Source organism: Macrosteles quadrilineatus, unplaced genomic scaffold (genome assembly GCF_028750875.1).
Source record: "Macrosteles quadrilineatus isolate MER2022 unplaced genomic scaffold, UCM_ALF_1.0 Scaffold_3__2_contigs__length_128488019, whole genome shotgun sequence".
Taxonomy (NCBI): Eukaryota; Metazoa; Arthropoda; class Insecta; order Hemiptera; family Cicadellidae; genus Macrosteles; species Macrosteles quadrilineatus.
In genome coordinates this window covers 69,772,778-69,799,600 of record NW_026542596.1, presented here as the reverse complement: position 1 = coordinate 69,799,600, position 26,823 = coordinate 69,772,778, and the positions used below count along the sequence as shown (strand labels likewise).

Genomic DNA, 26,823 nt, shown 5'->3' with positions numbered 1-26,823 from the left:
TTTTCCAAACTGTAACATTAAAAACTCTCCCAGTGACATATAGAACAACCTCCCTAATGGACGAACAGATAATCCTTACTAGGCTGTGCAATGCACGAAATCCACAGACTTATTTCAAGTGGTCCCTTCTTAGAAGTACTACCGGTACTGAAATGTAACAACTTGTTATTTTATACAGAAATACAGTCTGAATCATGTAGAGGACTTCTGGTTAGACATTTGAACTCATCTGTGCGGACTTAAATTAAACCTACCTTTTACCACAGATAATATAACCCCTACTGAAATCACATGGGCTACTTACCACGTTCTTTTAGGATCATACCAACGGAAAAGAAGTAGGTTTATGTTACTTCATTAAAGATCACACCGGTTTTTACCACCCAACATTGAAATGAAGATACAGCACAACTCATCTACAATGTTTTTGTCAAGGCTTTGGATGTAAATATCTACACAGAACGGGGAAGCCAGTTGATCTCGGTGTCCCAAGCGCTAAGCAGTACAACATCCCTCCACATTTAACTTCCTCTCCTGAGGACGGGATGGAATTCCAGATCCCGAAACGTGGTTTTTGTTCAAAATGATGGAACATATCCGCAATAATCTCTTAGACAATCCATCTATACTATTATAAAATTGAGTTGGTGTCTGTCACGACTAAAATACCAAACCGATACAGCCAAAATTAAGCACAAAAATAGTTCATATATCTAGGAACGTCATTGGCATATTCACTTCCTTGAGTTCCTCTCGGGATTCGCCCCGTGGTTGTCAAAGTTTTGAGGTGAGGTTTTTAAAAGTAAATGTTAATAATTGGTCTCCATGGAGGCATGAGGAAATCACAATGTTTATCTTTGTGTTGACATTTTGAATGTAAACAATCAAAACTGTCAAATGCTTATTTCACAATTTCAGACTGGTGATGTAAAGAAATTATAATGTTTTTACACAACTGGTAGGTTTATAATCTAAAACTTTATCATAGATTATTTATTCTAAAACTATGTTAATTATTATAAAAATATATTATGTAACCGTTGCGGTTTGTGATTTAATTTGAAGAAGATTGGCCTTAAATATGTGTTCATGTAGTCGTTCGTGTAGTTTTGAAACTTCAAGATTGAAATTTAAAGTGTCAAAAATAAAGGGAAAAGGGATTAAGAATAAGGGAGATGGAAAATCATGTATGTCAAAATGATATTCGAAAATTTGGTAAGTGTTTCTCATATTAGCCTACACAATGTTTAAAATTAATCAAAACCAAATTGGTTATTTCCTCCTGTATTTACCAGATTTAAAAGCCACAAACCTATGAAGACCATAAAGGTTGAATTTTGTTTCTAAAATTGCTGGCGGATGTGTAAATATTTTGTACAACAAATGTAAGTATCAAAATGTTTCTATTTCGTGCACTCTTCCCGTTGCAAAGCACGGGTACAACAGCTAGTACAATACTAAGTACAGCACATCCACAAGTTCTCAAGGTTTAAAACATGTAAATATCTATGGAGGACGTAGCCTGTTGATCTGCCTCAGTGGCACAAGGTCTAGGACACATGCCAGTGGGGCGGAACTCTAGGGTGCCCGGGGGTGTAGGCACTGGGCAGGTGGGGAGTCAGCTGCACGTGCCTCACCTGGTGCACACACGCACACTCACACACACACACAGCACATCCCTTGGGCGCATCTGGAGATGCAGATGTTAGCCGAAAAGGTTTCTTCAATCTTTGCACTCCCAATCTCTAGTGTATCAGCTGCTGTAGTCATCTGTTGCTCCATTCCTTTTACTGTTTGGCCCGCTTCCAAAGGACACGGTTTAAAAGACTCCGATCGATTTTATTCGCTCAAAATCGTGCGAGAGGTGCTATAAAGAATGTGTGACTTTTTATTTTGAAGTTAACTTTCAAGTTTGATCGTAGAAGAAGAATATTCACTCTGACTCTGATAAGACATTTTTACAGTTATACTCTTACTGTGACTCAATACCATACTCCTGTCCTATTTTCTCTATTATAAGTATACACTGTGATATATTGGCAATTATGTGCTTCTGAAATGAGTATAATGTAGCCTACCCCAAAACCTGACGTTAAAATAAAATAGCCCCGCCGCAGCAAACCTGCAGACTAAGCGAATTCCAACTTGTCTGATAACATTTTTACTAAAATATTTCCATAAATAAGACATATTTATTCCCTATTTAAATAACATTAGATCTAACGAGTGCTTAGGTCAGCTGCTACGGGGATGGTAAAAAGTGTTTTTTGACCATACGTCAATAGTATAGGATGAAATAATAGTTATTTGTGCAACTAGTGAGAAAAGTGAGCAATTGACTCACTCGAGAGAAACACTTACTCACGAGCCGTAGGGGAGTGAGGAATGGTTTCTCGAGTGAGGCAATTGTACTTTGAACTCGAGTTGCACATTATACTTTTCCTACAGTTACCATAAAACAAATAAATTTGTGAAGAAACATAACCTATTTTTACACAGAAGTGAACTTTTAATATAACATTTAATGTGAAGTGACAAATACAACAGTACAACAGCTGACCAGCTGATTTACAGCCAGTGCTGCCAACGTATTTCGCGCGCATACGACGTTGCCTGCATGTTACGCGCTCACTATTTCGTGCCTTCACGTTGCAAATCTGGAGTGAGACAAAGTAATTAGAGCATTGTCTCACTGATGAGCGAATTGGCCACTTTGCTTTATCAAATCAGTGAGAGAACATGTACATTGTTAGGTAACTGTAGGAAAATAAATTTGTAAATTTGTATCAATTATTTGTAGCTATATATCCATAAACAAGTAAACTACAAAAGTTATGATTTCTTTACAAAATAAAATGAAACCAAGCAATGCGTATAACAATAACAGCTTTTCCTCAATTACTATAGTGTTTACAATTAACAGCTGATTCTATTCATCATATGCCTTTTTGTGATCTTTGTTATTTGTTTTTCTCTATTATTTTTTCAAGTAAGTTTGGCCATAGACTAACCAACACAAGGGAGTATGTTTTATGTATGGTTTGGCAGATGAATGACCTATAAATGACTTTAATAGGGGGTTAAAGGTAGAAAACAAGTTTTTTCAAAACATGTTATAGACAAAAGTTATGAATTTTTTTAACGTAGAATCCGATTCTGTGATCAAAATTGGTAGTTTACATTTGATAAAGTTGACTTCCGGTCTGAAAAAGCCACTTGCGGTTTGATTTTGGATTTGAAATTATCACCGTTTGGTAGACCGTGCCCAATGTATTTAGTTCCGTATTATTTGCTGTTTGTAAGGAAAGGTTTCCCTAGTTTTTAAAGGGGTGTACGGGTGGTTTTGGACACCCTGTATAATATAGTCAATGTCTATATATAACTACTAACTACTACTAGGAGTACTAACTACTACTAGGAGTACCTATACTAACTACTAACAGTAGTTATATATGGATGGTCGCAGTAAGCCTGCAGACAAGATAAATGTATAGTTATTTCAGTTTTTTTTACAAACAAATGAATAATTTCAGGTAGGTTTACGAAGTGTTCATTTGATTCGGTAATAAAAGCCACTTGGCACAAATGGTTGATCTAATAACTTCAACCGATTTACAGGTGTGTAGTTTTAAATAGCGCCTTCACATGTGTTGTATGCAATTCGCAATTCATTACTGCGCTCAGTAACTGTGCTAAAAATTGAAGGCACTGAATAGAATTATATATGTTACTCATCACAGCATGCTACTATTGACACTAGCAAACTGAAGGGAAGTTTGATATTCATATTGAATAGTATGGATGGATATTAATTAAGGATGTTCTTAATGGGAAGTAGCTAGTAGCTATTACCATAGATAAAACATACCCCCTTAAGAAGTGATTTAAAGTTAATAACATTCCATGAGAAATTTCAAAATTGGCCGCCATATTGGAAAATGGCGGCTGAATTTCAAAAAACTAAATTAATATTTTTAATTTCCACAAAAAATAAAAGAATGTCCCCCATTTAAAGTTTTCTCTAATTCTTACCGTTTCTGATATCCCAATAGTGGCCTCCTTGAGTTGATCACCCTGTATACTTACATAATAACCTCTAAGCTGTTGTTGTTTTACTTATTTTTCTAATGTTATCAGTCTCTAATCCATCATGTAGAGTGGTGCATAAACAGCAGATGTAAAAAAAGTGTAGCAGTCAGATAAACAACAATATTACAGCTAAATTACACACAATTTGTATGTGGATTTCAGCTATGAAAAAAATTTCTTTCAAATAACCTCCACTGACTGATGTCCACACAAGTGTCCCATTTTTTCGTTTATTGACATTGGTACCTAGTTGCAGAGATTTTATGGATGATGCTGTTCTTCAGACCAAGAATGGTTTGAGGTTTTCTTGCATGGACTTGTTTTAGGTAATGTAGCCCCACATCCAGAGTTCACATGCAAACTAATCTGGCAAAGGCAACTATGTTTTCTTTCTGATTGTTTTTGGACTTTGGAGAACAGATTCTTCTACTCCTGTGAATGTGATGTGTCCCTCTGTAAAGTACAGACTTTGGCCTTCCAGGATGTTCATTCTTGAAAACAGATCCCTGAGTTCTCACTAACCGAGTTAGTGCCTGTCACCAGCTCTGAATATGACTATTTGCAACAAAGCCGAAATGTCAGTTCCACCCAGTATTCCGACCCGGTCGTCCTCAGAACAGGAGACCTCTCTTTAGTGATTGTAACCGTCGTAGCTTTACTTCCTACGCTAAATATCTTATAAGGGAAACTTTGTCAGTTCATTCAGTCAAGTAGCTGACAAGGAATATAATTTTATCTCTAATACAACTTAAATTCAAAAGCTTACCTTTTAAATTACTACAGGGTGGGGCAGCATAACTTCCTTTTTTCAAAGCTTAATAAAACGCACTGTATGAGTCAGACAAACTTTATTTGGTTTTTATAGTGTAAGTACATTCCTAAAGTTTTGTTTTACGTAGATTTGAAGAATAAATAATGCAGGTGACGTCCCCCATACTAGATATATTGAGTATACCGATTTCTGGTGTTTTTCATTACCTTTTCAAGCATAGCAGGCGTTATGTTTGCAATTTCTTCCTGGATCTTTTTTTTATCTTGAAGGGTCCTTGGACGATTCACATAAACGCGGGACTTAAAAAACCCCCATAGAAAAAACCGCAAGGGGACAAATCGGGAGATTGATCCGGCCATTGCAAATCGCCCCTGATTGAAATAAGGCGTTTTGACAGTTCCTGCACAATCACCTTCATGTAGGTCATCACGGAAAATTCTCGTTACAGAACGATTGGAATGTCCAAGGGCAGACGCATGTTTGAGCGCTAGGCGCCTTGGTGATCGCAACATTGCCTCAATGTCATGCTCTCACTGCCTCAATGTTCTCAGGTGATCTAATGGGCCATGGGACTCCAGTTGTTGAAACGTATTGAACCACATAACAATTGATTTCCGGTCCGGAACAGGGCCCAACGGGGCTAAATTAAACCGATTTCAAAAAGGCGTGCTGGGCTGCAATCACTGAACATCCACTCGGAAAGTAGGCGTCAACAGAAAACGCACGCTCCTCACTGTTCCAACCCATAATGGCGACTAAACTGTGCTAGGGCAAAACTTTATAGCCTCGCCTCTCCAACGAGACTGCTAACTCTTCGCTATGACATGAACAAACAAAATGGTGCACATTTAAAAAAAGGAAGTTATGCTGCCCCACCCTGTATTTGTGAGAGGTAGCATGTACTTAAAGTACATTTTAGTTATCTCTTAATTTTTCCTCTGTAAATATTGTATTGTACCTTGAGCTCCTTTATGGATCGTAAAAATTGGATGGCCAAACACAATTATAAATGAGTCAATGAGTGTGACAGACCAAGAAACCATAAAGATGCAGACAAAAAGAAGGGAATGGTGTAGGGTGGGGCAAAGGAGAAGGACACTTTTGGAAGAGGTGAAACTGTAAGGCAAGACCTAGGAAGTCAAAAGTGAGAAAGACGTTCCCGCCTTACTATACCACTGACTTTGCTGCTGAATTTAAAATGTCCAAAATCCCTTCAAGGGTAGAAAAGGAAAAACAAGGAACTTTCTATTTAAAAACAATATATTTACATAGAAAAGTCAGAAAATGTTAACACAAAAAACCATTACCGATGCCTCTGGCCTTTGTGGACTTTACTACCCATGACTCGCTTCCTTCCTTTTGGATTTGTTTTCTTTCCAAAATTATGCTTTGACTGCATGTTCTTACTGCCTTCTTTCCTTCCATGAAGCTTGGCGCCCCCACGACCTTGATGTCTTCTTTCATCCTTATGACCCTTTTGATCCTTATAACCTTTTTGATCCTTGTGACCCTTTTGATCCTTATTTGAAGAATCACTTTTAAATCTTTTATTTTTGTGTAGATCCCGTGGAATAAACTTCCGCTTCATCCCAACTGTTTTCCTTTGAGAGAATAGATCTAGAACAGGTAAAAATCTTTTGAGGATGGCAGTAAAATAATGTTTTTTTATTTATTACAGGTCACATTAAAGTAAAAGAAAGTTGCAAAACCTGTGTCCTACTTTTTTGGCAAACATTACAAACATTTTTTTCAAAGAAAGACATTTCGCTCAGGTTTTAATTCGTAAGTATAAGTAAAATAATTCGTAGAAGAGTACAGGTAGGCCAAAGAACATACATAAGAAGACACATATAAATATATGTGTCTTTTATGTATTTTACGGCCTTTGTACTTCTTCTACAGTAAACTAGCTGCTACCTATCTCATTATTTTACAAACCTAAAATAAAATAACAAGGTATTTTGTGTTTGTATAACGCAGGGTTTGTTTAAACACAGTTTGTAAAGTTACAACATAATTACCTTTATCAGGATTCTCCCCTACTTCCTTACGGTACCACTCAGAGTCACTTTCCTCATCGTCTTCCCCTATGTTACCCTCTTCCACAGACTTCACCATCAATTTTTCATTTTCAGACAAATATTCCTTTTTCTTCCTCTCAATCCCTTCCAAAGATTTTTTCTTAAGCTCATCTTTCTTCTTATCTTTTTCTTGTTTATTCAATTCTTGTTGCTTCTTGCGCTGTTCTTTCAACCGTCTAGTTAAAATTACAAAACAAAATTATTTCAAGACGAAAAAGTATCAATAGTCTTATTGATTGGATGGATATTAAAAGATAATTTAAGAGTTTGAATGAAAAAAAAAATTGATTAATCTCTTACTTACAAATTAATAATACATTTTCCATACTGATTCGCCGATTGAAAACCAGAGTTCTTATGATTGTTGAACACTGTAACTTCTAGCGTTCTTGATTGAATACCTGGTCAAAATTAAGTAGTAGGAACTTCATGTTGTTAGCCTCCGGATCACTGGTAAAGTAATAAATAATGGTTTAAATACCTTATACTGTCAAAAGTGATCCTTTGTAGTCTATGTAGGCTACTGCAGTTTCATTCCCGGGGGTACTTCATCAGGCTTAATGACATCAAAACTTCATTCCATAGGAAGTCGTCATGGTAAAAATCCATCAAGGTCATATATACATAAAACACGGACGAGGGGGTCTAGACCTGCCCTCCGTGCGTAACGTGCTTCCCGGTACCGTGTTTCGTAATGTTTATGTGTTATGTTCGTGTGTTCGTCCGTGTTTTATGTATATATATATATGACCTTGATGGATTTTTACCATGACGACTTCCTATGGAATGAAGTTTTGATGTCATTAAGCCTAGGGGTCTGCGGGTCCCCGATTTTTTCGGGTCGGGTCGGGCCAGCGGAAGGCCCGAGACACCGGGTCGGGTCAGAGATTTGTTCGGGCCAAGATCGGGTCGGGCCAAAAAAAATAATTATTAGGCTATTTTTAAAGTTATAATAAATAATTTTCAAAGAAACACTCTTATATACATTATTACAGAGGAATTAAAATGTTAAAATTAGAATTAAATATTAAGTTTGCTCACGTTTAAGAACAAAGACACAACAGAGCAATTATTGCCTTACTGTCACTAGCCAGAGCCAGTCGTCTACTGACAGACAAAACGACGCAACAGTGCAAAGAAAACGAAGTCAAAAGAAAGACTATTTATCCAGAGGTACCAGTTTAATTATTTATTGTTTATTCCATACCTAGTTTAAATTATATTTTAGTATTTTATTTACATAATAAATTATAAACAAAAGAAATATCTGATATAGTGTACAGATCTGTATCTTGTTCTTTTATTTTCCTATTGTCCTTTTTGTCATTCAGTAACAAAACAAAACAACACTTCTGATCGTCTGGTTCGGCATTTTATGGTCACCATTTATTTTTTTTTTTTTAAGTATCAAGTATCAACAAGTCTACAAAGAGGTTAGGCCTAAATATTTTATAATTTTATGAAAGTTTTCATCAGTAAAATTATTTTTTTCTTAAGTTGGATTGAGTTTCAAAAAACATATTTCTAAGATCCAATACAATATTTACAAGACACAAACTACCATGAATTAATTTCTTTGGAAATTATCTGTAACAGTTTTATATTTTTGAATAAAGAAAATATATCTTTTTGTCTCTACTTCCTTGTTTTGTTACTTGTATTTTGTCAGCAATTGGAACAACCGGGTGGCGTAATAGGGGCGGGGGAGGGGGAGGGTCTATGACCTTGAGTGTCCCCGGGCCTGGCTCGGGTTGTGTAAGAGGGGAGGGGAGGGGAGGGGGAGGGTCTGTAACCTTGAGTGTCCCCGGGCCCGGCTGTGAGAGTGATTCATGGTTTTTTGTTTACATTCTACTACCCTTCCTTCCGAGAAAAAGACCCTACAGTTTCAAAAACATTGACTTACAGTATAAAAACATTGAGTTGTGTTGCTAATTAGGGCACTATAATGTCTCTGCTGTCTGCTTATGTTGCCAAATTAGCATTTAACTTTCTTTTCTCTTGATTTAATATAATTTTCTATATATTAAGAGTTCCTTTTCGGGTACCTAATAATTGTGATATTGTTTGACTTGAGTTTATGGATTTTTAATTCTTTTCATTTATTAGCTAAAATCAGTTGTTTTAGGATTTTAATCTCTTGCAATACCTATAACTGTGCCTATAACTGTGTATCTATAACTGTGTATGACATGATATGCAATTTTTACAGTCTTTACTATAACTATACCATAAACAATGTATGTGTGTTATTTATTGTTTTAGAGTTGTATAATAAATTAGTTTACACAATATCTTTTCTTCAATGAGTTCTCCACTTGTCATGTTGCTTAGTCTATTACTATTTTAGGCCCTATAAAAAATAATTCCTATGTAAAGCTGTAGGCATACTAATGCCAATAATAGATAATTCTTTATTTATGATGATGTAACTAATAATGCTATTGTAAGTGTGAGAGGAGGTTAGGAGGCAGGGAATGAATGATTCATATTGCATGGTGGAAACATAGAATTTTTATTTTCTTCTTGCTTGCAGTCTTGAAGCCACAGGCCCTAAACTTGTGATAAGGTTAATTGATTTGTTTATGATCCATTTATATTAAGTTCCATTACAAACTTGTTGTAATATAGCTGTTTAGATATTTCAACAGTTATGAAAATGGGAAAGAATGGCTTGATAAAAAAAATTATTTTCTTCTTTCTTGCAGTTGAGGCAACTCCTAAGCTGTAAACAAGTTATGAACATGAAATAATATACATAAATACAATCTTTTTCCATATGTTATTTTCAAGTAATATTATAAAAACAGATAGGAGTTAAAAAAAGAAAAAAAATCCGGTAATTAATAATTTTTGGCCCGACCCGATTTTGGCCCGAAACCCGAGGACCAAAATTATTGGCCCGACCCGACCCGACCCGAACCAAAAAAGTCTGACCCGCAGACCCCTAATTAAGCCTGATGAAGTTCCCCCGGGAATGAAACTGCAGTAGCCTACATAGACTACAAAGGATCACTTTTGACAGTATATGGTATTTAAACCATTATTTATTAGTAGTAGGAAACCTACTTGAAACAAAGAGCAACTAAATTTTAAGATGAATCAATTCAACCCTACAAAAATTGCATTAATAATGCTTATTAGGTTTTTCAACAATAATTTTAACTTTCATAGCATTTTCCTACTCAACTAAATTAAATTACTATTCTGGCTTACTTTTTCTCTTCTCTCCGTTTGTTGATGATGGCAATTTCTTCAGGAGTTTTCTTTATGATGTCATGATAGATTACCTCTCCTTCACACAAGCCTCCTTCTACTTTGATTAACTGTTGGGGAAACAATACAAAATCAAATCATCTTGCAATAGTGATCCTATTTTTTTTAATAATCCTAGAGGCTAGTTAAAATAAAACTATCAAACTTACTGTGATGAAACACGAGTGTTATATTGTATGAACCTTTTGTAGTGTCATTACATAAGTCTCTCAACTTAGGTGACTGACCTGAGTTAACAAATTGTACCCTTTCCCAGAAAATTATCCTAGATGAGTCACATACCTTTTCCTTAGAATATAATGAAAAAAGAATTTAAGAAACTATTATAAATACCCAAATTGGCAGTGTTACTAACAAAATACAAATTTATTTTAATGGATTTCTTTCACAAACTAATAGTCAACTTTGCATTCATATGACACTTTATCCAAACAGAAAAAATGATATAAATATTTTTCATCCCTTTATTACTGATTGTATCTGCTCCAACTTTTGAATTGTTTTTTAACTATTGTCATAGACTAACCAACACAAGTAGACTTCTCATCCCATTATAAATTTTGAAGCTCGTTTTTCATGTCTAGTCCATGTATGGTGACACTGGGCGCTAGTGTCGACAAAATTTTGTTTCTATTATTTAAGAGTTGATTTCTTAATTTGTGCTTTACTGTTTGGTTATATAACTAGGGGATGAGTTATTGCTTATGATTAGATCGTATTTGGTTAAACAAAGTTTTAAATTACTGAAATAACATGAAACAGATTGTAAACAAAACATAACCTCTGCAGTACACCGTTCAAAACCAACATTAAAATAGTTTTCAGCTGTTTCATAAGGATGAGAAATCTACTAAGGGAGATGTTTTATCTATGCTATTGGGTTTACACCAGTGGCATTTTTTAGATTAATTAAATTCAAAGGGAATAGTCGTATAAAGCATCGATTTTTCAAGTATCACTATCAGTATCGAGAATAGAAATTTTTTTGAACTGAAAATTAAATGAAAAATGATTTATTTAGTCAGGCAAAGTTAGGGCCACATGGCCCTCTCTTACACTTAACCTGTAAACTGAACTGACATCATTCATTAAAAATTTTGACTTGTTTCTTTATTATATTGTGTGTTATTTTACTACTAAAGGATGAGATGTTCCTGTAGTTACCTGCAGCGTCATGCGTGGGCCGATCTCACTGAGCCTGATGGCCGACTGGCCGTCCTGTACGTTACCTCTGGCCGAGATCTTCTGAGGCAGAGTCACATGACTGTCTCCGTCATCTTCCGCCTCACTCTCTGACACATCTCCTCTGTCACAAACATCAAACGATTTCAGTAAATAGTTAAGACTCTTTGTTCCCATCTTTCAGATGTAGGTAGACCAGAACTTGAGGGTTACAGCAGTAACCATTGGTGATTGATGGAATTTTCTACCACTAGACCAGCTCGCTCACTCATACCCAATAGCAGTTCATACTAAAGAGAACAAAAACCAGATTGTAGGCCTGCAATTTGCTCATAGGTATTGTCTCCTTAAAAATTGTTGCCTCTTTTGTTTATTGGTATTCATAGACGCAAATAGTTTTCAGTTTAATAATGCCAAAATCTGCATATTTCATTGATATTATTAGAAGTTTAGTGATTAATCTGCAAAAGCAAGAGACCATGATTTAAGTATATACTTACACTGGAGTCTTACCAATGTTTATAGAACCAACTTACGATATAGAAGATCCCTCTTTTTCTTTAACATTAGGCTACAATTTATATTCTACTAGCTGTAACCCGCGGGCTTTGCCCCGTTTAACTTCTTAATTTTCAAGATTATCTCGTTCGCATGGCTCAATCCCGTCCTGGTTGAAGTTTGTTCGCTACGCTAACTCGCCTCCAGGTTGAAGTTCGTTCGCTACGCTCACTCACCTTTTGGTTGCAAATTAGCTGTTGTCATAAATGTAAAAGAAATAATAGGTAGTGCTGCACCCTGTTGGTAATCCTTGTAACTTTAATGCTATTGAGCATCATAGAACAGAACCAACTTGTTTAGTTGAAACAGCTGTTAAGATTCAATAATTCCATTTCTCATAAGGTTAACATGGGAAACTCCAGAGCCACTGGGGCGGAGCCCGAAAGGATTTTTGAAATAAGAATATGCCTATATGTTAATCGGGAATGTGAGCTATCATCATGCCAAATTTCAGCCCAATCCGACCAGTATTTTTTGCGTTCACTTGTCACAAACATACATCCATACATCCATACATCCATACATCCAAACTTTCTCATTTATAATATTAGTAGGATTAGTAGGATAAAAATATGCTGTATTTGTTTTATTTTTTAGACTTATAAAATAATAATAACCAGATAATAATAATTTGTCGGTGTAGTCGATCTGGTACTAGCCTACAAGGGTTGTTCAGAAAGTAAGAAACGTTAACCTGATGTCAAATGGTGTCCACTGATTGCACACTTTCTTGTGCATACGCTTTTGCCTACATAATAACAGTCCAGCCACTCCAGCAGAACTGTCATTGTTTTGCCAGTTATGGTAAAATTAAAGTTCAAAAAGGTTGTTACAATTGAAAATCTCAAAGGAGAAGCGAGAGCCGCAAGTAGGCGTTAGTTGTGAGGCTGTAGGTAATTTTTGGTAACAGTTTTGTTGGCCATACGTACCGGTACTTGAAACCTATGGAAATTTCTTGTCAAAGGTGTGAAGTGTACAGAGATAATGTAATTAATAAAAGCTTTGTCTGCAAATGGTGTGTCAGTTTCAAAATGGCGAAACAGCAGTTGTCATTCAAAATTTTGTTTTTTCAATGACAATCCCTGACCTCAAACATCAAATCGCAAACATGGTCTACTTCAATCATCCAAATGGGAGATTTTGTCTCAACTATCCACCCTTCAATCTCCCATTTGAATTAATGAAAGAAATATTGTGTGCAATTTGCCAAGAGTGGTCAGGCATTTTCATGAGGAAACCAAATTTTGGCAGTCCACTTAAGTTCGGCCATTTTTAAACTGAATGTACTGTACTATTTCGGGGTGGATCATTAATTATTACCTACATTGTTTCCAAACACTTTTTTCTATAGGTTTTAAGTATTTGGACAGCAAAAACAATATTAGACATTGCTTTTCTAAACAGTAATGAATTCCAGCAAACTTTTCAACTTGAATCTTGTACTTGAAAGTGTGCGATCTGTAAGCACACGACTATTTCATAATAAATTGTTATCAACTTTTTGTATAGCCCATGTACAAGACTTTCTATTTTTATCCACCATATATTTTTATTTACATACTATACTATATCTAATTTTATTGAAATTCCATAGGCAATTATCTAGTTTTATCTATGGGTAATTTTACATTTTACTTACCTTAAAATAAACTCTGACACATCGTTGTATTTGCCTAGGTTGGGCACCTTGCTTTGGACAACTTTCTTGACCCCCTTAGTTAGACCTACGGGTGTCACTCTGATCACATAGTGACGGAACTCTATAGTCTTGTCCTCATGGTTGTAATTAAAGAGAACACACCGGCGGATTGTGTCCAGATTCACCTGTAAGTTAATTTAACTGTTAAAAGAAAAACAACATTCTACATTGTACCTATGCTGTGTTAATAATTTCTTCAAATTAATGTTAAGAAGATAAAATAGCTTTCGGACTGAACTCATTTATACATTTCACTCATCCTAGGACATATAGGTATTAGTTTCAAAATTGGTTCTTTAAGAATGTCCCCTTCACTCAGTGACGTAGCCAGGGGGGGGTCCTGGGGGTCCGGACCCCCCCTTCTGGTCTTAAATAAAATTTTTTTGTTAAATTAAATGTAAAATTATATAATCACACTGTTTTGACGTTGGGGTTGATTATTTTCAATGCTAAGAGAGCTAAAAAAATACCGTTTTAGGGCCTATATTTTTAAAATTTTTCCCGGACCCCCCCTTTTACGTTGACCCCCCTATTTTTTAATCCTGGCTATGTCACTGCTTCACTTATATAGAGTTCATTGAATGTTGTTTTACGAAATCAAACTGTATTTCAGGAACCGTTACAAATTGCATTGGAAAGGATTGCATTTTGTTTTTTTTTTTTCAGACCAACAGGGGAAAAAGGTTTTTTTTACATTGGAATGAAATCATCCATTAAGTTATGTTCTATATTTTACTGAAAATGTTTGACCAGCCTATTTGTTTATGTCACATTTAATCAACTTATCTGCTCATTACAATGATTACAGGTCTGTACAATTGTCTAAAGACAGTGAAGTACTTTTACTGTACAAGTCACATGAGCTAGCAAGTTAGTGTTGGTTTATTGGAAGGGGAAGCCAGCAATGTCTAGATTGTCAACCCAATACGCTACCCACTCAAACTATAAAAGTTTTAACAAATAACTCATCTACTCACCTTAGTTAGATTTATTGTAGGAAACATGTTCTGAAACATTGTAGCCATCAGTTTCATGTGAGCTCCTTCGCCAGAGAAGTTATTCAGAACAACCAATGGGAAATTTCTGAAGGCCTTGTCACATGCATACTGTTTTCTTATTTGGGCCAACACATCTCGAGCCAACGAGTACTTCAACATGCGGAATGTCAGCGTAGGACCTCGTGGGAATCGGCCAAACCGAACATAACTTCCTAACTCTGTGCTTGTGAACATTACAAGATGAGAGACATGAAGTAGGCCAGCCACTGCAGCAAAGTCTTTTAGTACATTTTTCTTTCTAACCTGTAAATTTTCCCAAAATAACATAAGTTTATACAAAGCCAATGTTAAAATTTTAAAAATTAAAATTTTTAGGCAGGTGGAGAGCTTTGATTATAAATTTTTTTTACATATCAGCTCATCACACTTTGGTTAACCTCCTTATTTAAAAAAAAATTGGATGTGTATTCAGCTTAGTTACCGGTATTTACTAATTAGCTAACAATAGAAAACTCAAAGGATTCAAAAACAATTCAGAAAATTGCAATGTTCTAAATCAAAGTGCAGTTAGTATAAAATACTAGATACTACAGTATGAAAATATGCTCTATCTTTAGGATACGGGGCCTATCTTAAAGATAGAACATATTTTCGAACTTTAGAATTTAAATGTAGGCCTAGGCCTAGCCTATTTGCCAAATTCTAGGGCAACACTTTAACACGTTACCTAGTGTGTCAAGTTAAATAAAACATTTGTTGTTATTTTAGGAATGGTTCAAATAGCTTTTTTTTAATACGGTAAGCTATAGAACTAGTACAGTATCTTTTTAATTTTAATTCTTTTAAGCAGCCTTAATTCAGACGGTAAATGATGGTTAACAATAATCAGGGTAATAATAATTTGGATTGTTGGAGTTCTACTGTATCCCTAGACACAAGAATAAAGGTTTGAGTATTGGCATTAAGGGTGAAATATTCATTACACACTTGCCTTAAGAGAAGATGCAGTAAACGGCTCCATCACTTTCCTGAAGTCTTTAGTAAAGTCAACAATTGTCTTTCCAACAGAACCTCTGTGAATTACAAATGAATGAGGAGCTCTGGTAACTTCTTCTGGCTCAGCCTCACCTCTGTTGGGATTATTCTTCACCGTCTTTCCCTATAAACAAAATATATTTCTAATCTACTTTACACCATTTACTAAATAAAAAGTAGCAAGTAAAGTAACGTCAAGCTTAAAAATTATGTTATTTAATGATTCTAAATTATATTTGAGGTCTTTGTTAGCCAATGGATTTTTAAGCCTGGGTAGAAGATGTAGGCAGGCCTACCCGTTAATTTTCATCTTGTTTTCGTCAATAAAGGTAAATAAGAATAAAAAATTTATCATTTTATGGAATGAAAGTGTTGAAATTGGGCTACCGGTACAACTTATTGCAAGTTTAAAATCTGGAACTGAAAACCACACCTAGGACTCAATAGTTGTTGATAATCAACGATTCAATGATTAAAGAGTATGGGGCACCCCCGCAAAATTTTGAAAACTAGAACTCCAAACTCGTGTTTTCAGACATTCCAAAGGTGTAGGAACGTTCAAAATTACTACAAAAATCAGCCCAATTGAGGCTGTCTCTTCTGAGGTTCATGAACTTACAGAAGGCAGTTGAACAGAATTAACAGGTTCATTTGCAGGTACAGGAGGAGAACAGTCATCTAATTTCCTGGTTTAGAACATGTTTGATATCTATTAAATCCTGGAATTTTCTTTTGACCGACATATTGTTCAGCAAGATCCAAACAAATACACATAGGCTACGTAATTGATTCACTTTTCACTTTTGAAACATCTTAACAGTACCTCTCCGGTCATCGCCCTGACACCCCTCCCCCACTAATGAACAGCATTGTCTCGGACCCCCAACTGTGTGTGTGTCCAATGGCATAGGCATGCGCGCAACACTTGTCTCACTTGTGGCTTGCAGATACTGTATATTGCTGCTTCCTTTTGCTAATTTAAATTTAAAATTGTTAAGTTTTAGTTAAGTTAATGCTTTTCTTAACCTTTACACGCTTAACGGTATATGTTAAAACAACAGTACCTATTTAAAAACATTTAAATTTTATTTATTTTTAATTTGTATTTTTTCTAAATCCTGTAATAAAACTTAGACAATAATTTAATCAATATGTATCATTTGTCTTTGGGGTTGTAAGGTGACAACCCTTATCACCACCCTTATTTTAACGCCACTGTTAAGTCTCAAGTAAGATCGATTTACCAAAATGCCATTTTGTCGATTGAGTTCAAAGCCTACTTACAAATTATTATTGCTCTCAAGCAATAGCTACATAGACTACTTTCTAACAAGGTCACCATTAGAAAGTTTGAAGTCAAATTAAATTAAGACCACGGATTGGACAGTTTCCTTACAGTAAAAGTTAAAAAATTGTATGTAGGCATATTTAGGCCTAAACCAAATTATCAAGAAAATCAAGAGGGATTAACTTCAAGGTAGACAGCCAAGTTATGAATAGAATAAAAATTATAACTGTCTTCTGTAGGATTGGTAATCAAAGGGGAGTCGCTACTCAAATTAGTGAAAAATGTTCAAAAATTCAAAATTTTTTTGTTCCTAAATTATTATATATATCTTTTACATCATAAAAACCAACCAAAATCATTTTTACATACATGTACCTAGGAGAAAAAAAAATAAAACAAACTGTTTTACGGTGCGACAAAGACAAGTAGGCCTATGTATAACCAAAGGCTTATAAAAAGGTATGTGCATGTTATTCACAACTTAGTATAAAAGCCTGATACAAAGTAAAAATGAGTTAAAATAACAATTTTAGCGATTTCAGTAGCGACTCCCCTAACTAATTTTGTATGCATCCTTCCACACAAAATTTTAATTTTGATACGGTAGCCTACCTTATTTGATAGGTAGTTTTTTACCCCTGAATCCAAATAGGCCTATCCTATACCATTATTTTTCACTGCAAATGAATTTCAGTAACTTATTCATTATCTAAAAAACTTATATATATAAAAGGCAAAGCCCTCACTGACTGATTGACTCACTCACTCACTCATCACTAATTCTCCCACTTCCCATTTACCTAGGAGGCTGAAATTTGGTACACTGATTTTTTTAGGCATTAAATAGGAAAACTAAGTTGTTTTTATTCTGATATCGGACTCTCGGGCTCCGCCACAGTGGCTCTGGAGTTTCCCATGTTAACCTTATGAGTACTCAAATTTAAATGGAATTAATGAATCTTAACAGCTGTTTCAATTAAACAAGTTGGTTCTGTTGTATGATGTGCAATAAAGTTACAAGGATTACCAACAGGGTGCAGCACTAATTTTTTTTCTTATTTATGACATCAGCTAATTTGCAACCAAAAGGTGAGCGAGCGTAGCGTACGAACTCCAACCTGGAGGTGAGTCAGCGTAGCGAACGAGCTAACCTGAAGGCAAGTGAGCGCAGCGAACGAGCTCCAACCTAAAGGTGAGTGAGCGTAGCAAACGAACTTCAACCAGGACGTGATTGAGCCATGCGAACGAGCTCACTTATGAAGTAAAACGGGGCAAAGCCCGCAGGTACAGCTAGTCTAAATAAAAGGCAAAGCCCTCACTGACTCACTCACTCACTCATCACTAATTCTCCCACTTCCCATTTACCTAGGAGGCTGAAATTCGGTACACCGATTCTTTGGGCATTAAATAGGAAAACTAAGTAGTTTTTATTCTGATCGGCTTTCGGGCTCCGCCCCAGTGGCTCTGGAGTTTCCCATGTTAACCTTATGAGTACTCTACTCAAATTTAAATGGAATTAATGAATCTTAACAGCTGTTTCAATTAAACAAGTTGGTTCTGTTGTATGATGTGCAATAGGTAGCTTTAAAGTTACAAGGATTACCGAAAGGGTGCAGCACTATTATTTTTTTTTTATTTAGCCTATGACAACAGCTAATTTGCAACCAAAAGGTGAGTGAGCGTAGCGAACAAACTTCAACCCGGAGGCGAGTTAGCGTAGCGAACGAGCTAACCTGAAGGCAAGTGAGCGCAGCTAACGAGCTCCAACCTAAAGGTTAGTGAGCGTAGCGAACGAACTTCAACCAGGACGTGATTGAGCCATGCGAATACTTATGAAGTTAAACGGGGTAAAGCCCGCGGGTACAGCTAGTAACGTAATAAAGATATAGCTGTAAAAATGTAGCCTAGTTACGTTTGAATAAAACAGGTAAGACGGATGACATTTGCAAGTAGAATTAACTGAGGTAGAAGTAGGCTTTTACAGCTAATAACCTATTTGAATCAAACTCTAGAACATTATTAAAGTAAAGTAAAGGCATGTCAGGGTAGTAGCGGACTGAAATTAGTTTGGAGGCATGTAAGTTACATAGAATAAATGCCTTCTGCAAGAGAAGTTTTGTATATTCATTGTTATTGAAACCAGTCTCATAAGTTATGTAGGACTATCAAGAAGTAGGCCTATCTAATTATAATATTGATTATATTAATGTATGTCCTATTGTAAATTAGCATTGCCGTGGAAGGAATAAAATTTAAAATAGGCCTATAAAAAAATATAAATACTAGGCCTACCGGTACTGGAGTTTAACGACTTTATTCGCAAATGACATCCGTACTAACTTAAGGACCCGACAGTACACTCTATCTTCTCCGGACACATTTTAACCAGATATCGGTTTAACACATAGGTTGGAAATGAGACCTCTTAAACCGCACAATTTATATCAGGACATCAGTTTAAAACCGGACTAGATCAGCAGGAAGTGGGCGGTAGGCCTACTGAACCACTGTTCTTGTGGGGAAGATTAGAGACCAGTGATCACGTGTCTTTAGATGTATAGGTATTTAGAAATACAATACAGTAGAGTCCCGCAAACTTGGCACTCGATAACCCAGCAGTCTGGATAACTTGGCCATCACCGGGCTCAGAAAATTAGTGATTTTTGAGTAAGTTACCAGTTAAACATGGGCTCAAGCACAGCCACCTCTAATACAAGGCTGCGACGTTCGAACTGGCAACGCCGCAATCACACCCCATCTGCGTCCGTCTTCAAACGCGCTAGGCTATGAACATCAATGAGAGTATTGTTGCTCTAGGTATCAATGAATGATAGTATTTAAATACGTAATAACATATTTTAGTAGATTTTTAAATATGGTAAAATAGACAAAATTGCAATCTATGTTGTTTATTTAGTGAAAAATTGCAACATACCGCAATATGTCTAAAACTAAAAATATACAAACATAATGTTTTTGGTTGCATTTATCGTATTGTAGGTACGATGAATGTGGAAATAGATGGACTTTTACATATTTCCTTTGTTAATTTGATAATCTACACTATTATATAACAATCTCATGGTGTCTGTATATATGTGTGTTATTCAACATAGTAAAAACTACTAGACAGACTGTGCTTAAATTTTACAAAATAAAACTACTATACCAAGAATGGTTATACAGTAGGACAAACTTATTGCCACTTCAATATTTGTAGAGACTTTGGGATATTGTAGAGACTAACATCTAACAATTTTTTCAAATAAAATTAATTTTAAATTTTTAATAGGAATATTATGTTTTAGTCTACCTGAGGAAACCATCAGTTAGCGACAACAAAATTTGAAGTTTTCATTTTGAAGGCATACTGACTAAATAATTTTATTTGAATAATTACTAAGAAAAACGTTTGCCATTTTGTAAACGATTTCAGAAGCTAGGCCTCTATATGGCTTTCCACAATATTAATAGAATTTTGTTAACACATCAACATTCAGACTGGATTCGGAGACTATGATGCTTTTATTGTTAGATGGTGTAGTACATATTTTTTTACTAGTAGGCCTACTTAACAGAAACACCGGCTTATTTCTTTGAAGTGGTATTTATTTAAGTTATTTTAATCACTTAATAACAGCATTTATCAATAAGATAGACAAATAAATAAGGAAATAGTACGGTATTACTACCTAAAACTTGCTTCTCGCGTCTATATTTACACGATTATGTCTTATTCTTACATTTTTTTACAAATTTAATCTAAGCTCATATTCGTGAAAAATGTTTCACAGCAGAACGAGGCAAAGGAAGCATACAAAAAGGCAGCTGAAGAAACAGTTGGGCTTAGGAAGAGGGGAGACAAGGAATGGCTCTCAGAGCAAACTTGGGATTTGGTGAATGAAAGAAGGGAACTGAAGAGAAGCTTATTGAATGAAAAAAGAGAAGAGAGAAAAATGGAGCTAAAAGAGCAGTATAGAATGGTAAACAGACAAGTAAAAAGGAGTGCGAGAAGAGATAAAAGAATTTTTGAAGAAGATGTAATGAGGAGAGCAGAAGAAGCTGCAGGGAAAAATGACATGCAGACAGTGTACAATTGCACTCGGAGAATAGCTGGACAATCCCAGAATGGAAATAAACCCGTAAGAGACAGAAGTGGCAAAATGATAACAGATGAGCAAGAGCAGATGAAGGTATGGGTAGAACACTTTAAAAGTGTTCTAAACCGGGACCAAGATGGAGGCATGGATGAATTGACGGATGAGCGTTTACATGAGCTGAGGATAGAGACCGGAGAAATAACTAAACAAGAAATAAAGGCAGCCATCAAAGAAATGAAGAACCACAAAGCCGGAGGAATAGATGAAGTACCTGCAGAGTTTTTCAAAAATAGCCCACGAATCTCAGAAGAAATCATGTATAAATTGTTAAGAAAAATATGGGATGAGGAGAAGATACCTGAGGACTGGAGAACAGGATTGCTAGTCAAACTGCCGAAAAAGGGCGACCTTACACAATGTGGCAACTGGCGGGGAATAACTCTACTCAGCACTGCTAGCAAAATACTGGCTAAAGTATTACAAAGAAGAATTAAAGATCCTGTTGATAGGGTACTGAGGAAGAATCAGGCCGGATTCAGAGAAAGTAGAAGCTGCACGGACCATATAGCAACGCTCAGGATAATTATTGAGCAGTCAATTGAATGGAGAAACAAAGTTCACCTGCTCTTCATAGATTTTGAGAAGGCATTTGACAGTGCAAATCGTCGTGTATTATGGAGACTTCTGCAGAAATACGGTATACCCGAGAAGATAGTGAGAATGATAAGAGTTCTTTATCATGACTTTGAAATGAAAATCATACATCAAGGCATTATCTCGGAGGGGTTCGAATGTAATAGTGGAGTGAAGCAGGGATGCTCATTGTCTGGGACCTTGTTCTTGATCATGATTGACCATGTAATGAGGGAAAGCACCAAAAGAAGAACAGGGATTACTTGGAAAGTTTTTGAGCAGTTGGAGGACCTAGAGTTTGCAGACGATGTGTGTTTGATATCCGCAACGAGACAGCAGCTGCAGCAAAAGACAGAAAAACTAAATGAAGAGGCGTCAAAAATTGGTCTAAAGATTAACAAAAGGAAGACCAAGTACATGAGGGTCAATGACGAGACTCAAGGGGTAATTAGATTTGAAAATGAAGAAGTAGAGGAAGTTGAAGATTTTCTGTATTTAGGTTCAGTTGTAGATAGAAATGGGGGAACTGAAACCGATGTAGGCAGGAGAATAAATAGAGCCCTTGGAGCTTTCAGCATCCTCAATAAGATCTGGAGGTCAAACAGTTTTTCAATAAAGAGCAAGTTAAGGATCTTCAACTCAAATGTGAAGAGTGTGTTGCTGTATGGCTGCGAAACCTGGAAACTGAGTAAGGGGATAGTAAGCAAGCTGCAAACCTGTATAAACAAGTGCCTGAGAAGAATATTGAAGATAAGGTGGCCCGAAACCATAACAAACGAAGAACTATGGCGACGAACAAACCAAGAGCCAATCGATGTAGAAATAAGGAGAAGAAGATGGAGATGGGTAGGGCACACACTACGGAAAGGACATGATGATGTGGCGAAAGAGGCACTAGAATGGAACCCCGCCGGGAGCAGGAGAGTGGGTAGACCAAGGAAAACATGGAAAAGGACGTTGTTGGAAGAATTGAAGGAGAGAGGAAAGACCTGGGAGGGGATTAAGAGAGAAGCAGCCAACAGAGTGAGGTGGAGGGGAACAGTTGAGGCCCTATGCTCCAGGAGGAGTCAACGGGATTAAGTAAGTAAGTAAGTAAAACGAGAATATTTTTAAGATGTCTAATTTGATCGAAGAATAGCAGAAAGCAATTGTTGCTTACGCGGCGGATCAAGTAGTCTTAGAACACTGTATGTATTATTCATTTTTAATTGAGCTATCGTAATTATTCTTGCATACAGGCACATCACATCTATCTGGCATGCTGTAGTAAGAAGTTTAATGTCATTACTAATGATTAAAGGTAGTAGAAACGCGATTATGTACGTAGAGTACGCGACTCCTCCATTCACTGTAATGGTAAAACGACCGAACGCCAAGACACTGATGCGACGTTGCCGCTTTTCACTCGCCGCGGCCTTGTATTAGAGGTGGCTATGGCTCAAGTCAAATCATTCGCAACTCGTACCAAGGATTTATTGTACTGTATATCTGATCGATGACTTAATACTGACTTGTAATATAAATATAAATAAATAAGGCAGCTAAAAGGATTAAAAATTGTATTGTTCTTACTTTTAACCCTAGTTCCCAATAACCCGACATTCCAAAAACTTGGCACCCTTCCGGTCCACATTATGCCGAGTTTTCGGGACTCTACTGTACTCTCTTAAATTTAAGTCAAATACTGTATACAGTATGCATTTGAACGGTCTGTTTTATAGAGTTTTTGGGGATGTCCGTTAACCCGGAAACACCGTTATCCGGGCTGGCCTCGGTCCTGAGGAGTCCGGATAAGAGGGAGTCTACTGTAAATGCTATTTACTGAAGCGATGAATGAAACAACACACGCAAACATATTTTTTATTGCATAAATGAAACACTAGGCCTTAAATACTGTGAGTGTCAGCCTTGCAGATCTAAACCTAGAAAGTTAGGCCTATGTGTAGCCAACTTACTTTACAGTGTGTGTGTGTGTGTGTTTACTTTACTTAATGTAGTGATTCAATATTGTTTTAAAGTAGTAATATAAATCAAAACAGTTAAAAGGGCGCTGCACTTTACTCAAAGTCCTACACTCATTTGAATGAAAATATCGATCGACATATCGATTGTTTAATTTGATAAATCGTTTGGTTAGTTAGGTAAGGTCAACCTAACCTAACTAACCAAATGATATATCGAATGAAACAATCGTATAATCGATATGGGTACAGTTTCTTAACTGGGCTATGCTAATATCGATTGAAACTATCGAATTCAAAATATTGATCAATAATCGATACGTTTAAATATATCTATTATAAAATTAAACTATCATAACCTAACCTAACCAACCAAACCTGCTGATGGTGAAAAATTCGCATGAAGGTTTACTAATCGAATTGATAGTTTCAATCAATATTAGCATAGCCCAGTTAAGAAACTGTACCCATCGATATTTTAATTCCAATGAGTGTAGGACCTAAAGTAAAGTGCAGCCGTTAAAAGTCCTCGTATGCCTAAACTAAGATTAATGTAATAAGTTATCCCTTGGCATGCGAGTCATATCCATATTAAAACTAAAAATACCTTTTTGGATTTCCTTTTCCCCATGTTGCTTATATAAAACACAAATCAAGAATAAAATTATCCTAATCAATTAACTTCGCCATCAACAAAAACAAACTCCCAATAACATAGACATAACCTCAATCACCACACAATACCACTGAGCTAAAATTATAACCACAATACGAATGTGAATGTGATGTGAGTGAATGCGAACGCGAGTCGCGAAGGCGTGAAGGCGAAGTGAATAAAATAAAAAGCCGAAGAAGAAGAATACGACAGCCGTGAATAAAAGAAGATACTAGCACTCACTGTTAGCACTAGGCTCCATTTTCTGTCTTGTTTTAGAGCAGGCTTGGATGTAGTCATGTAGCTTTTATATACAGATTTTTGGGTCCGACTTTAAGGGAGGTACAAATGAGGCAACGATGGGCAACGATGACATCATAGTATAGTTCAAAATTCTTCCGATAACAGCGTTGTAGTAGAGAGCACAGCGTGTAATTTTTACTTGACTAAGCCTAGTTAATTATAAAATTCAGAAAAATTATAAAATTAATCTTAAAATTTATTGATTATTAAATTAAACTGTCATAACCTAGCCAAACTAACCAAACGTGCTGATAATGAAAAAATCTAATGCAGAATACTAAAAAAAAAAAAATAATTTTGTTCATAAAATAAAATTACAAACATCTAAAATTCAATTTTATAATTTTTTCATTATAAAATTAAACTGTCATAACCAAACCAACCACACTTGTTGATAAAAAAAAATTGTTGACAAAAAGTTATTGCTGCCAGCGGGATTCAATCCCGGCACCTTCTGATTATCAGCCTGACACGCTATCCACTACGGGTACGCGTCTAAATTGCAATCGAATCTTATTTTGTAAATTCTTTATATTTATTTTTGCAATTTTGAATCCTTTTATTTCAGCTGAATAATATCAAAATAAAAATGGTTCCATCAAACACTGTTAGGTTTGTCTACGATTTTGTATTGTATAAAATTAGTTCAATTTTTGTTCCTCCATAAAATTCATATAAAACATAGGTCATTTTATTTAAGTATCCAAATTTTATTTTGTATGTTTTAAATTATATGTTTATATTATTATGTTTATGATTTAAAATTTGTTAAAGAAAGACCTTTTCATCTGATAATGTCTTAATATTTGTCATATCGGGATTTACAATAAATTGCTTCAATTTTCTGAGGTAAAAGATAAATTCTATAGTTAAATATACAAAACGTTGTATTACAACAAAATATTTTTTTAAATTATAACCTGTTTTCTCATGCTTAGGGCTGCGCTCTGCCAGTCTGGCACACGCAAATGTTCTCAGGGGCTTAGTTCTTAGGTCTGCTGTTTGTAGCCCCAATTGTGAACCGATTCAAAAGATCTTGGTGTCATAAAATGTTATTGTAGGTTTGCCATTTTATATTTACGTTTATTACTGTATACGTATGAAGGCATCTTGGCTCCTATAATAGCTAGTTGTTGCTCCAAATTTATTTTTTATACAAATTACTGATACATAAAAGATATTCATAAATCTTTGAAAGCAGTCATTTTATTAAATAATTTGAACGTTTGGATACATCTGCAAACCTGATAAAGAATGTCTTATTTTTGAACATAATTGGTAATCGAATTTTATTGCAAACATTACCAAGATTTGTATAAACTTTTTTAAAAACATAATTGCATTTTCCCGATTCAATGTATTCAGTAAAAGTGTATTATTCATAATTCAATGATAAATTGAGTAACCTTAAACTTTAGTATATAATGAATTCAAGTGCAAGTCCACAACCTTTTATACGATATCAGTAAATACTCTGTTTAATTATAATAATTTATGAACCAATCATTATGACGCAATGTCATCCTCTTGTTTTGGGGCTCGTCGACCGCGAGCAGCGGCCCGGCAGGTGGCTGTTGCCAACCTCCCAATGAAAATTCCCAGTTAATCCCTGCTCTTGAGCGACGGCCAGCGTTGGTCTCGGCTAAGCTTGATCTCGGCTAACGCTATATGTCGTGAACCCATTTTTTGACCGTCGGTTAAAATTGGTCGAGATCAACGATAACCGCGGGCCACGAAACCCCGTACTCGTGAACCGCCTCTTAGATGTTTCTCCTTGCTCTTTAATTTGCTGGACTATGTAAAAACATACAGTGTGTCCCAATAACTTAGAGATATTCCTGTTGCATTGCATTTTCGACAAAAGGGAGGGTAAAGCTTTTTGAACTAAGATCTATTTTGTATTAGAGCTGTCTTGCATTGTCCACAGAGATCTGTTCTTTCTGGGTCGAATCTCTTGCAATGATATAGGTACATAAATAGCTTATGTTATAGCATAGATAAAACATACTCCTTGTGTTCGGTTATAGCATAGATAAAACATACTCCGTTATAGTAATACTGTATAGTTCGGCCGCTTAGAAAACGACCTGCGCGCTAACGCTAAACCAATGCTGGAGGAGGTCGCTTTCTAAGCGGCCGAACTATAGTAGTGTAGTAGTCTTACAAGGCAACTGTTGCCTTGCTTAGAGACAATCT

General features: G+C 35.8%; 1 protein-coding gene across 1 annotated transcript; it reads right to left on the bottom strand.

Annotated features, from left to right (window-relative positions):
• Positions 1-6,103: 6,103 nt before the first annotated feature.
• LOC128990157 (protein Peter pan-like) lies at positions 6,104-24,397 on the bottom strand. Its single transcript, XM_054412430.1, has 8 exons — positions 24,277-24,397; positions 15,644-15,811; positions 14,632-14,955; positions 13,595-13,779; positions 11,380-11,521; positions 10,156-10,265; positions 6,883-7,118; positions 6,104-6,478 (listed from the first exon to the last, which is right to left on the bottom strand). Exons 1-8 carry the CDS (start codon positions 24,298-24,300, stop codon positions 6,165-6,167), a joined length of 1,503 nt encoding a protein of 500 aa, XP_054268405.1. The 5' UTR covers positions 24,301-24,397; the 3' UTR covers positions 6,104-6,164.
• Between the last annotated feature and the right edge of the window lie 2,426 nt (positions 24,398-26,823).

What these genes read in the sequence shown, in the direction of transcription:
- LOC128990157 (XM_054412430.1), bottom strand. Translation starts at nt 24,300, where the DNA reads ATGGGGAAAAGGAAATCCAAAAAG. An exon ending in GGAAAAGGAAATCCAAAAAG is followed by an intron (nt 15,812 to 24,276) that starts GTATTTTTAGTT and finishes TTTTGTTTATAG; the next exon opens with GGAAAGACGGTGAAGAATAA. An exon ending in AAACGGAGAGAAGAGAAAAA is followed by an intron (nt 7,119 to 10,155) that starts GTAAGCCAGAAT and finishes AATTTTAACTAG; the next exon opens with ACGGTTGAAAGAACAGCGCA.